General features: G+C 46.7%; 1 protein-coding gene across 2 annotated transcripts in view; it reads right to left on the minus strand.

The window, feature by feature from the left end:
* Positions 1–13,437, minus strand: part of plekha6 (pleckstrin homology domain containing, family A member 6) — a 351,674-nt gene that overhangs the window by 10,511 nt on the left and 327,726 nt on the right. For both annotated transcript variants that reach the window (XM_070859220.1, XM_070859221.1), the window contains 3 exons: positions 11,958–12,067; positions 6,428–6,622; positions 1,765–1,926 (listed from right to left, as the gene is read on the minus strand). In XM_070859220.1, the coding sequence (XP_070715321.1) occupies positions 1,765–1,926; positions 6,428–6,622; positions 11,958–12,067 (467 nt within the window). The remainder of the gene's footprint in view (positions 1–1,764; positions 1,927–6,427; positions 6,623–11,957; positions 12,068–13,437) is intronic.

Raw genomic sequence — 13,437 nt, forward strand, 5'->3', positions numbered from 1 at the left:
ACGTACAGCACAGAAACAGGCCATTTGGCCCATCTGATCCGTGCCGGTGTTTATGGTCCACACGACCCTCCTCCCAGCCCTCTTCAGCTCAGCGTATCACTATAACATTCTGTTTCTTTCTCCCTCATGTGTTTATCCAGCTTCCCTTAAATGCACCTTTGTTATTCACCTCAACCACATTCCACATTCTAACCACTCTCTGGGCAAAGAGATTCCTCCAGAATTCCCTGTTGGATATATTAGTGACTAGCTTATATTTATAGCGCCTGTTTTAGTCTCCCCCACAAGTGGAGACATCTTCTCTACGTCGACACTAAAAACCTTCTTTATAATTTTGTAGACCTCTATCACTCCTCAGCCTTCTCATTCATAGAGAAAAGAGCCCTTTCCTAATGGGCATAACCTCTCAGTTCTGGTATCATCCTTGTAAATCTTTTTTGCACCTTCCCCAGTACCTCTATATCCCCTTTATAACACAGAGGCCAGAACTGCGCCCTTGCTTACTACTGTCTCCAGCGTTTCTCCGATAGTTCAAGCGTTACAGAGTGTAACACCCAACCCTACCCAGGTCATCTTGTCTCAGTGGTCACGGGTTCAAATTCTGCTCTCGGGCTGGAGCAGGTAATGCAGGCCTACACGATAGCGCAGCACTGAGGGAGTACTGCATGGTCAGAGCTGCCACCTTCAAGTGGCCACGCAAGATCCTATGGCACCATTCGAAGAGGAGCAGGGGAGCTCTACCAATCTCCTGGCCATATTTAGCCCTCCACCGATACCAACAAAACAGACTAACTGCTCATTTCTCTCGCTGCTGTTCTGTGGGACCTTGCTGTGCACATTCACTGCCGCATTTGCCCATGTGACGACCGTTGGCACACATCAAAGTAAGTCTCTGTCCGTGAAGCCCCAATATCCCGACAATATGAAAAGCGCTTTCATAAATGCAAGTCTTTCCCGATCAATGCAAAGCAATGTGCCAGACTAACACCATGGACTGGGTTTTACACTCCTGTCCGCCTCGGTTTTCTCCCCGGAGGGGGCGGTAATGGAGGCGTTGAGCTCTTGTCGCGAGTGGGCGGGCAGCTTCCAGCGCCCCGCGGGGGTTTTCGGGGCCGGTTTCAGCGGGGCGCGCGCGGAGCATTACCGCCCGGAAGAGGCCAGCCGGTGCGCAACGCCCCCTAGTGGTGACACCGGCTCGCTATCTGGCTCCCGCCCGACCCCTAGCGCTGCGTAGGGCGCCCCCTGCTGGGACCGCATGTGAAAGCGGGCGGTCCGACCTGTAGCGAGGTCAGTAATGTCCTCCTCAGGCAAGTGTGATTGTTTTTTCTTGTCTTTTTTCTGCGATTTATGATGTGGTGGCGTGGGCTATGTATTGGGAATGTTTTTGGTGGGTTTTTTCAGGTTTGTTTTTCTCCCCAGGCCTCTCTCAGGGCACTCCGAGGCCGGCTGTGTAGCACAGGATTTTCCACTTAGTCAGCCGGCCTAGCGCCCCGAGAGGGGTGTGCAATGTCTCCCTTAGTGACTCCCCAGTGGCCCAATTTTGCTGACTGAGGCGCAAACTGTTCCCTGGCGCAAACTTTACCGCTCCGCCGCCATTACCGCCCCGAAATCCAGAGTTACAGATTTCCAATAACCTGTTTGTGCACAGCCCTGTACTCACCGCCCCCCCCCACCCCCCACTTCTTCAGTCTCCTGACCTGCCCCACCTATCCACACTCACACCACCGTGCACACCTTCCCCCTCAAACCTCGCCAGCCACACACCTCCTTGTTGATGTCCACGGAATAATGCTCCGGCTCTAGATCCATTCTCCGCAGACGTGCAATCTCTTCCCTGGGTGTCTCATGATGGTGTCCCGTGTAATCCTCCCTGAGAGCGGCCTCCAGCTGAGAGATATCGACCTCTGTGGTCTTACGCCGGGGAACCTGGTGGGGGGGGCGGGAAGAGAACCACAAAAAACAGATTTCAAACCCTTGGAAGGTGACAGTTTTTCACCAAAATAATTTTTTTTTTTCTAAATCAGTAAATTAGAAAATCTTAATGTTCTCTGTTGAGTACAGTGAGGGTTATATTAAGACTGAACATAAGATGGCGTCTCTGTGTGTATATATATAAGTGTGTGATTGGCAGTGTGTGTGGGTTAGTTGAGCTGAGAGAGAGAGGAGACTTTTATCCCTTGTAACCCAAGTCCCCGAGGTGACAGGACCATATCCTGACCAGTGATGTCTCCCAACTCCCCCCCAATCATCCACGGCCTTAACAGTAAACGTTTCAACCGTGGCTCAGAGGACAGCACCCTCACCTCTGAGTCAGAAGGTTGTGGGTTCAAGTCCCACTCCAGGGACTTAAGCACATAAATCTAGGCTGACACTCCCGGTGCAGTGCTGAGGGGGCGCTGCACTGTCAGAGGAACCGTCATTCGGATGAGACCTTAAAAATTGAAACCACCTCTGCTCTCTCAGGTGGACGTAAAATATCCCATGGCACTATTTCAAAGAAGAGCAGGGGAGTTATCCCCGGTGTCCTGGCCAATATTTATCCCCCAATCAACATAACAAAAACAGTTTATCTGGTCATTATCACATTGCTGTTTGTGGGAGCTTGCTGTGCGCAAATTGGCTGCCGCGTTTCCAACATTACTACAGTGACTGCACTTTAGTGGTCGGGGACAGTATAGTTAGGGGGATAGATATTTTCTCTGCAGCCGAGAGTGTGAGTCCCGAAGGCTGTGTTGCCTGCCCGGTGCCAGGGTTAAGGACATCTCCTCTGGGCCGGAGTGGAACTTGGAATGGGAGGGGAAGATCCAGTTATCGACTTCCCTGCCCACTCCCCATTACCCTTTACTTCCTTATCGCTCAAAAATCTGTCCATCTCCACCTTAAATATATTTAATGACCCAGCCTCTACAGCTCTCTGGGGCAGAGAATTCCACAGATTTACAACCCTCAGAGAAGAAATTTCTCCTCATCTCAGTTTTAAATGGGCGGCCCCTTATTCTATGGCCCCTAGTTTTAGTTTCCCCTATGAATGGAAATATCCTCTCTGCATCCACCTTGTCGAGCCCCCTCATTATCTTACAAGTTTCAATAAAATCACCTCTCATTCTTCTGAACTGCAATGAGTATAGGCCCAACCTGCTCAACCTAGCCTCATACGTCAACCCCCTCATCTGATCTGATTGCCATTACAGAGACATGGTTGCTAGGTGACCAAGGCTGGGAACTGAATATTCAGGGGTATGTGCCATTTCTTAAGGATAGGCAGAAAGGAAAAGGAGGTGGGATAGCTCTGTTAATAAGGGATGAGGATCAGTGCAGTAGTGGAAAATGATATTGGCTCAGAAGATCAAGATGAAGGATCAGTTTGGTGGAGACAAGAGATAAGAAGGGAACTAAGTCACTGGTGGGAGTGGTCTACAGCCCCCCTAACTGTAGCCACACTGTAGCACTGTATAAATCAAGAAATAATGGATGCTTTTAAGAAAGGCATGGCAATAATCATGGGCGATTTTAATCTTGATATTGATTGGACAAATGAAATTGGCAAAGGTAGCCCTTGAGGAAGAGTTCATAGAGTGTATTCGGGATAGTTTCTTGGAAAAATACATTGTGGAACCAATCAGGAAGCAGACTATTCTAGATCTGGTAGTGTGTAACGAATCTGGATTAATGAATGATCTCGTAGTGAAGGATCCTCTTGGGAAAACTGATCATAGCATGGTAGAATTTCAAATTCAGTTTGAGGATGAGAAAGCTAGGTCTCAAACTAGTGTCCTGGACGTAAATAAAGGTCATTACAAAGGTATGAAGGCAGAGTTGGTTAAAATGGATTGGGAAAATATATTAAAGGGTAATACTGTGGTAAACATTTAAGGAGATATTTCATAATTCTCAGCAAAGATATATTCCAGTGAGAAAGACTCTAAGACAAGGATGATCCATCTCTGGGTAACTAAGGAAATAAAGGATGGTATCAAATTGAAAACAAAGGCATAATGTTGTGAAGAACAGTGGAAGGCCAGAGGATTGGGAAATTTTTAAAAACCAGCAAAGGACGATTAAAAAAATGAGAGAGAGAGAGAGAGAGAGAAGATAGCTTATGAGAGTAAACTAGCAAGAAATATAAAACCAGACAGTAAGAGCTTCTGCAGGTATATACAAAGGAAGTGAGTAGCTAAAGAAAACATTAGTCCCTTGGAGGATGAGACGGGGGAATTAATAATGGGGAACAGGGAACTGGCAGAGACTTTGAACAAATATTTTGTATCAGTCTTCACGGTGAAAGACACTAAAAGCATCCCAATAATTGATAATCAAGGGGCTATTGAGGAGGGGAGGGGGGGAGAACCTAAAACAATCACTATCACTAGATAAAAATTACTAGGCAAACTAAAGGGACTATAGGTGGACAAGTCCCCTGGACCTGATGGCCTGCATCCTAGGGTTTTAAAAGAGGTGGCTGTAGAGAGATAGTGAATGCATTGGTTGTAATCTACCAAAATGCACTGGATTCTAGCGAGGTCCCAGTGGACTGAAAAAGTGCAAATGTAACGTCCCTATTTAAGAAAGGAGACACACAGAAAGCAGGAAACTATAGACCAGTTAGCCTAACATCTGTCGTTGGGAAAATGCTGGAGTCCATCATTAAAAAAGTAGTAGCGAGTCCTTCATTGAAACACCTGTGAACTCATCTCTTTTTGTTGTGGAAGCAAGTTATCCTCGATATGAGGGACTGCCTAAGAAGAGTAGCAGGACATTTAGAGAATCATAATGCAGTCAAGCAGAGCCAGCATGGTTTTATGAAAGGGAAATCATGTTTGACAAATTTGCTGGAGTTCTTTGAGGATGTGACGAGCAGGGTGGATAAGGGGGAACCAGTGGATGTGGGGTATTTGGATTTCCAGAAAGCATTCGATAAGGTGCCACACAAAAGGTTACTGCACAAGATAAGAGTTGGGGGTAATATATTAGCATGGATAGCGGATTGGCTAACTAACAGAAAACAAAGAGTCGGGATAAACGGGTCATTTTCAGCTTGGCAAACTGTAACTAGTGGGGTGCCACAGGGATCGGTGCTGGGGCCTCAACTATTTACAATTTATATTGATGACTTGGATGAAGGGACCGAGTGTAATGTAGTCAAGTTTGCTGATGATACAAAGATGGGTGGGAAAGCAAGTTTTGAGAAGGACACAAAGAATCTACGAAGGGATATAGACAGGCTAAGTGAGTGGGCAAAAATTTGGTGGATGGAGTATAATGTGGGAAAATGTGAGGTTATCCACTTTGGTAGGAAAAATAAAAAAGCAGATTATTAGTTAAATGAGGAGAGATTTCAAAATGCTGCAGTACAGAGGGATCTGGGAGTCCTTGTACATGAAAGACAAAAAATTAATCTGCAGGTACAACAAGTAATTAGGAAGGCACTTGGAATGTTGGTCTTCAAAGTAGGGAAATCCTGCTACAACTACACAGGGCGTTGGTAAAACCACACCTGGAGTACTGCGTACAGTTTTGGTCTTCTGATTTAAGGAGGGATATACTTGCACAGGAGACAGTTCAGAGAAGGTTCACGAGCTTGATTCCTGGGATGAAGGGGTTGTCTTATGAAGAAAGGTTGAGCAGGTTGGGTTTATACTCATTGGAGTTTAGAAGACCGAGAGGTGATCTTATTGAAACGTATAAGATTCTGAGGGAGATTGACCAGTTGGATGCAGAGAGGATGTTTCCCCTCGTGGGGGAATCTAGAACTAGGGGGCATAGTTTCAGAATAAGGGGTTGCTCATTTAAAACGGATACAAAGAGAATTTTTTTCTCTCAGAGGGTCATGAATCTTTGGAATTCTCCAGCCCAGAGAGCGGTGGAGGCTGGGTCGTTGAATATATTTAAGGTGGAGATAGACAGATTTTTGAATGATAAGGGAGTCAAGGGTTATGGGGAGTGGGCAGGGAAGTGGAGTGGAGGCCAGGATCAGATCAGCCATGATCTGATTGAATGGCGGAGCAGGCTCGAGGGGCAAAATGATCTACTCCTGCTCCTATTTCTTATGTTCTTACGTTCAAAAGTACTTCATTGGCTTTAAAGCACTTTGAAATGTCTGGTGGTCATGAAAGGCGCTATAGAAATGCAAGTCTTTCTTTCTTTCTATTGAGTGCAGCGAGGGTTATATTGGGACTGAACACAAGATGGTATCTCAGTGTGCATATAAGTGTGTGTGATTGGCAGTGGGTGTGGGTTAATTCAGTTGAGAGAGGGGACTTTCATCCCTTCTAATCCAAGTCCCTGAGCTGATGGTATCCTGACCGAACTATGACACCCAATCCCCCCCCACAATGATCCATGGCCCTAACAGTAAAAGGTTGAGATCCCTTCCTGAGGTTCCATCACTGATCGCGATGAAGGGAAGTGATGCGCGCCAACAACGTACCGTAATTCTCCGAACAATGGGCCGCGGGCTGCTTGGGTCCATGGTGATCAGCTGGCCCGACGTTAGGGTCAGGCTCCGCCTCTTGTTGTGCCCGCGTAGCGAGCCGTTCTGGTGACGCTTCATGCGCTCGGCCTGTTCCTCGATGCTCATCTTGGACTTTGCGTCACTGGGGTTCACACAACCCTTTGACCTTTCCTGTCACAAAACGACAAAAGAGAAGTCCCCATAGCCGGGAGGAGGAGCCAGTCAGCAAGAACAAGCAGCAGTCGTCTCACGCCAAATACTTAGGTCAACTGGACCAGACCCACGTGGCTTCGATGGTGGATCAAGTCTCAGCAATTGGTTAAACTAATTATAAGCCAGCAAAATCGTTTCATTACTGTAATATATTTACTTCGTGGGTTCTTTGCTTAAGCATTCATAGCAACACGTCGTTATTAAGAACTAGTTGGTTTATTAACAAAGGTTTAGCAATCACACTGCATATTACCAGTTCATCCACCAAGCTCACAACTGCACACCTTTTCCTGGATCCCCTATACACAACTGACTGGGGTTTTATTGAGTCTTGTGAACATCACGTGACTGTTTCTTAACCGATAAGGGAATAATGGGTTATGGGGAGTTGGCAGGGAAGTGGACCTGAGTCCATGATCGGATCAGCCATGGTCGTATTAAACGTCGGAGCACAGCAAGATCCCACAAACAGCAATGTGATAATGACCAGATAATCTTTTTTTTTGTTATGATAAATATTGCCAGGTCACTGCAGAAAACTCCCCCACTTTCTTTGATATAAAATTGGTGATAACATTAATTTGTTATAAACCAATTGTGGTTTTTGCAAGGATGCTTGGGTCTGTTGAGGTTTGTGTAATGTGCAGGTTTGAATTTTAGGAATGCAACCTTTCACCGTGTTGGGTGGTCCTACTCTTAATTCAGATCAATTCATCCGTTTGCCTCTTTCTGTTGTACTGTCTCGAGCAGTCGTATGGCCTACTCCTGCTGCTATTTTTTATGTTCTTATCACTGGTTAAGCCACTACCAACTCAACAGCTCTACAACTATTTTAGTTGCAATCAGTAGTCAAGTGCCCCCTGATTAAGGGCGGGGGGGGGGGGGGCACACTCCAAAAACCTTTCAAGTTCTACAACTCTTGTAGTTGCACACAAATTAAACATTTAAATCAAGTGCCCCCTGATCTGGGGGACACGCCAAACAATTTTCCATGCCTATTTTTTGTTTTTGTTTTTTGGTTTTTTTTGGGGGGGGGCTTTAAAACATAAATATATACAAAGTGCCCCCTGTATTCAAGTTCTACAAATCCGTGAGCATCCTCACAGGTGCATACATTACAATTATCTTTCTGACTATATGTTTTTTTTTCAAACATCAAATGCCAACTCTATCAAGCAAACTCAGAGGGGGAACATAGGAGGAGGCCATTCAGCTCCTCGAGCCTGCTCCGCCATCCAATTAGATCATGGCTAATCTGTATCTTAACTCCATTGGTTCCGTATCCCTCAATACCTTTGCCTCAAAAATTGAGCAATCTCAGTTTTGAAATTTTCAATTGACCCCCCCCAACCCCCCACCACCACCAGAGGAAATGGTTTCTTTCCATTGACCCAATTATTAGCACACAAATCACTGACTCCACACGGTCTGGTGTTAATCTAACTGCTGTGACCTTCGTCCTTTATTGTTCAGCTCCAGAGTGCCTCTCAGGTGTGGTGGTCAGCCTTTTATAGCGCCTGTTGCAGGTACTACCAGGTTTCCCACCACAGCGCCCTCTGTGGTGTAGCATTGTGCTTACATTACATTTAAGGTACCAGGACCATACACACATCAATACATAACAATTAAATCCTCTAATCATCTTAAACAGCTCAATTATATCACCACTTAACTCTCTGTACTCGGGGGAATACAAGCCGAGTCTATGCAACCTGCCCTCATAATTTAACCCTTTTAGCCCCAGTATCAGTTGTGAATCTGTAGTGCAATATATCCTTCCTTAGATGCTGTCCTCAGAAATGAGTACAGTATTCCAGATTTCAGAAGGAAACTGGATCGGCGCTTGAGGGAAATAAACGTGCAGGGCTACGGGGATCGTGTGACGGAATGGGACTGACTGGATTGCTCTACAGAGAACTGGCATGGACTCGATGGGCCGAATGGCCTCCTTCTGTGTGCCGTAATGACTCTAAGATGCGGTCTAACTAAAGCATGACTTCCAGCCCTTTGTATTCCAGCTCCCTAAAGATGAAGCCTGCAGTATGAAAGAGCTGTGTCAACATCAGTAGCGATCCAGTCATTAACCTCAACATCTTCAGCATCTGCCTGCTGCACTTTTTGGGGAGGGTGGAGGGGGGGGGGGGGGGGGGGGGGGGGGGCGGATGAAGATTTGTCAGCTGACTTAAGCGAAAGAGGTCAGTGTTGGGGAATGGAAGACCACTGTTATCCGGCATTACTTTCAAGAATACCATGGCCATATGTGGAGTCAAGTTCTCTCCGCTCTGCACACCAAAACCCAGCCTCACATGAGCATCCCGACTGATGCTTCAGTTTTCCGCGTCAGACGTTACTATGAGTCATCCTGCAAACCTGGGGGTTTACAGCTGGCGGAGCAAGGAGATCTTCATCACGCCGGGCAGGGCTGGATTGGAACATAAGTGTGGGAGATGGGAGACACTCGGGCCATCCCAGCTCCTTCACTTGGGGCATTTCAATAGCATATCTTAAACCAACTCCATTGTAAGTTTGTGCACCGTATTTGTCTCCGTCATTGTCCCGTGTCCCTCATTTTCCACGCAACATTTCCTGCAACAGTGACTACACTTCAAAAGTACTTCATTGGTTGTAAAGCGCTTTGGGACGCCCATCTACGAGATGCACGGCAGCAACTCACCAAGGCTTCATCAGTAGCATCTCCCAAACCCACGACCTCTAGCACCTAGAAGGACGCATGGGAACACCATCACCTGCAAGTTCCCCTCCAAGTCACACACCGTTCTGACTTGGAAATATATCTCATAAGAACATAAGAAATAGGAGCAGGAGTAGGTTATAAAGCCCCTCGAGCCTGCTCCGCCATTTAATACGATCACGGCTGATCCGATCATGGACTCAGGTCCACTTCCCTTACCGCTCCCTATAACCCCTTATCGATAATTTGTAAGAAATCGTGGATTATAAGAAATAGTCTTATACAGGTTTCCTCGCTCAGCAAGTTGATGACACGGCAGGATTCCAATCACATCAGATAAGGAATTGTACAGACAACTGAGTTAAAAGGCATAATGCAAACACAGGCCTTGATAAGAGGTCGAGCAAGGAACCTTGAGATTAAAAAACTGTCCAAGAGAAAGTATAATCTCATAGGAAGGGGAAGGTTTTTCACCTAAGAGTTGAGACAAAGAACCCGACATGGGTTAAATAGTCCTGTCCATATCTACACCAGGCCCACCCCTAAAAAGAGAATAAAAGACCTAGACGGCGTTTCAGGGTGAAGATAAGAACTGTTCGTGCCACCAGCCGTCTGTCCGATCGGGACTAGTACCAGCTACTTGTCATGGTCGTATGTCTAGCCTGATTGTGTGTTGTGTTTGACTATATTTGAACTGTCGCTCCCTTAATAAAATGCCTTATAACGACTGACCCTTTGGGTATCTTAGCGTGACCCGCGATCTTAATCTTACATATTCCTTCACCGTCGCTGGGTCAAAATCCTGGAACTCCCTCCCTAAGAGCACTGTGGGAGCACCTTCACCACACGGCCTGCAGCAGTTCAAGAAGGCGGCTCACCACCACCTTCTCAAGGGCAATTAGGGATGGGCAATAAATGCCAGCCTTGCCAGCGACGCCTACATCCCACGAACGAATATTTTTTTTTAAATCCTGAAAGGCACTATATTTAATTCAAGCCTGTCTGTCTTTCTCACAAGTAGCTGCTCAGAACATGATGTTCATAACATGATGTTATTGGGAGAGGGTTCAAGACTTCCAATCTCTTTCTGTTCAACTTTTTCTTCTTTGGATTCTGGGCTGCTTAAAGAACCAGGAGAGATGCTTTCAGAAATCCCTGCCAATGCTAGGCTTGTTCTTTATGGATGTCAACGGTAGCTCTTGGATACCAACTATAGATCTTAGATCACAACAATAGCTTTTAGGTCCCATGCCAACATCAGTTCTGACGAGCCCGTCCACACAAAATCCAAATATTAATCTTAAATAAATGGGTCAGCCGGTAGAAAGGAAGCTTGAATGTACAGTGTGGCCTTCAGGCAAAATCCACTTTCTGTTAAACAACGTAACAGCAACTCTTTGCCGCTCCACAAATAATGCAAACTTTAATCACAAACTTCATGAATAAAATATGTTCAGTAGCCAACACCGCCTCCAGCGCGCCAGTGCAGCCTTCGGCCACCTGAGGAAAAGAGTGTTTGAAGATCAGTCCCTCAAAACTGTCACCAAGCTCATGGTCTACAGGGCTGTAGTAATACCCGCTCTCCTGTACAGCTCAGAGACGTGGACCATGTACAGTAGATGCCTCAAGTCGCTGGAGAAATATCACCAACAATGTCTCCGCAAGATCCTACAAGTCCCCTGGGAGGACGGACGCACAAACATTAGCGTCCTCGTCCAGACCAGCATCCCCATCATTGAAGCACTGGCCACACTTGATCAGCTCCGCTGGGCAGGCCACACAGTTCGCATGCCAGACACGAGACTCCCAAAGCAAGCGTTCTACTCGGAACTCCACAATGGCAAACGAGCCAAAGGTGGGCAGCGGAAACGTTACAAGGACACCCTCAAAGCCTCCCTGATAAAGTGCGACATCCCCACTGACACCTGGGAGTCCCTGGCCCACGACCGCCCTGAGTGGAGGAAGTGCATCCGGGAGAGAGCTGAGCTCCTCGGGTATCGTCATCGAGAGCATGCAGAAATTGAGCGCAGGCAGCGGAAGGAGCGTGCGGCAAACCAGGCTCCCCGCCCACTCTTTCCTCCAACGACTATCTGTCCCACCTGTGACAGAGACTGTGGTTCCCGTATTGGACTGCACAGCCACCTAAGAACTCATGCTAAGAGTGGAAGCAAGTCTTCCTCGATTCCGAGGGACTGCCCTATGATGATGATACAACTCCAACCCGTTCAAGATGACTGACAGCACAGACTAAATTGCACAACACTCCTCAGTAATTTACGTCTTGGACAAAAGTCTAGAATTACGTGGTCTTGCAAATGTATCAGAAAGACCATAATCTTGTCAAGATTGGGAATGATTGTTTGATTTTTTGAGACTTAGCGCCACCTGATGGCCCATTATTGCACTGACGATGAACTTGGCCTCCCGCAGCAGCACCACCTATAGGTGGAGGGTTAGCTTTGTTTTTTAAATCCTTGCTCATTTTAATCTTAATTTTTTTTCAAAAATCTTGGCTACAACTTTTGGTAAAATTGAAAAATGAACGAATGTCAAAAGGGGAGAGTGGGGAAGGGATCTGTAGCGAGGCACTTTCACACTTACTCGTGTCAGAGATTCATAATTAGCTTTATCACTGCTCCGGACTGCGAGGTAGGACGGAGACGGAGAAACATCCTCTGGAGGCGATTTGGTCCTTGGAGGAACGACACCTACTGCAGAATTAAGGGGGAATATGGGTTAGAAAACGTTGTCGACGCAACTTGGAAGTTATCCGGCAAAGAGAAGACATAATAACATAGAAAATAGGTGCTGGAGCAGGCCATTCGGCCCTTCGAGCCTACACCACCATTCGATATGATCGTGGCTGATCATGCAACTTCAGTACCCCATTCCTGCCTTCTCTCCATACCCCCCGATCCCTTTAGCCGTAAGGGCCACATCTAACTCCCTTTTGAATATATCCAACGAACTGGACTCAACAACTTTCTGGTTCACAATTCTCTGGGTGAAAAAGTTTCTCCTCATCTCGGTCCGAGACGGCTTACCCCTTATCATTAGACTGTGACCCCTGGTTCTGGACTTCCCCAACATCGGGAACATTCTTCCTGCATCTAACCTGTCCAATCCCGTCAGAATTTTATATGTTTCTATGAGATTCCCTCTCATTCTTCTACATTCCAGTGAATATAAGCACAGTCGATCCAGTCTTTCTTCATAGGTCAGTCCTGCCATCCCGGGAATCAGTCTGGTGAACCTTCGCTGCACTCCCTCAATAGCAAGAATGTCCTTCCTCAGATTAGGAAACCAAAACTGAACACAATATTCAAGGTGTGGCCTCACCAAGGCCCTGTACAACTGCAGTAAGACCTCCCTGCTCACATTGGGGGTGAATTTCTGCGGAGGTTATTCTACTTGTCGCCCATAACTTTTAAGGGAACGGCCAGATAAACACTTTAACTGTCCTTTCTCCAGAACATCAGTGACTCTTCCGCCAAAGTTACAGTTGGGCGAGCCGCAGACGTAACGCAGAAGTTCACCGACATGGGTAAAATGCAACAGCTCCAGGGATCAGATACCAGGCGGCCTAAGTAAAAATGAGGGGAGACGACAGTGCAATGGAAACTTGGACAAACCCTTTTTCATTCAAATGGTAATAGACAACAACAACGTCCTAAGGCGTTTCACGGCAGTGTTATAAAACAAAACAGATAAATTTGACACCAAGCCACTTAAGAAGAAATTACGACAGGTGACCAAAAAGCTTGGTTAAAGAGGTAGGTTTTAAGGAGCGTCTTAAAGGAGGAAAAAGAGGTAGAGAGGTGGAGAGGTTTAGGGAGGGAGTTCCAGAGCTTGGGGCCCAGGCAACAGAAGGCACGGCCACCGATTGGTTGAGCGATTATAATCAGGGACGCTCAAGAGGGCAGAATTGGAGGAGCGCAGACATCTCGGGGGGGGGGGGGGTTGTGGGGGGCTGGAGGGGATTACAGAGATAGGGAGGGGGCGAGGCCATGGAGGGATTTGTAAACAAGGATGAGAATTTTGAAATCGAGGCATTGCTTAACCGGGAGCCAATGCAGGTCAG

This window comes from Pristiophorus japonicus, chromosome 17, assembly GCF_044704955.1.
Source record: "Pristiophorus japonicus isolate sPriJap1 chromosome 17, sPriJap1.hap1, whole genome shotgun sequence".
In the NCBI taxonomy this organism is placed as follows: Eukaryota; Metazoa; Chordata; class Chondrichthyes; family Pristiophoridae; genus Pristiophorus; species Pristiophorus japonicus.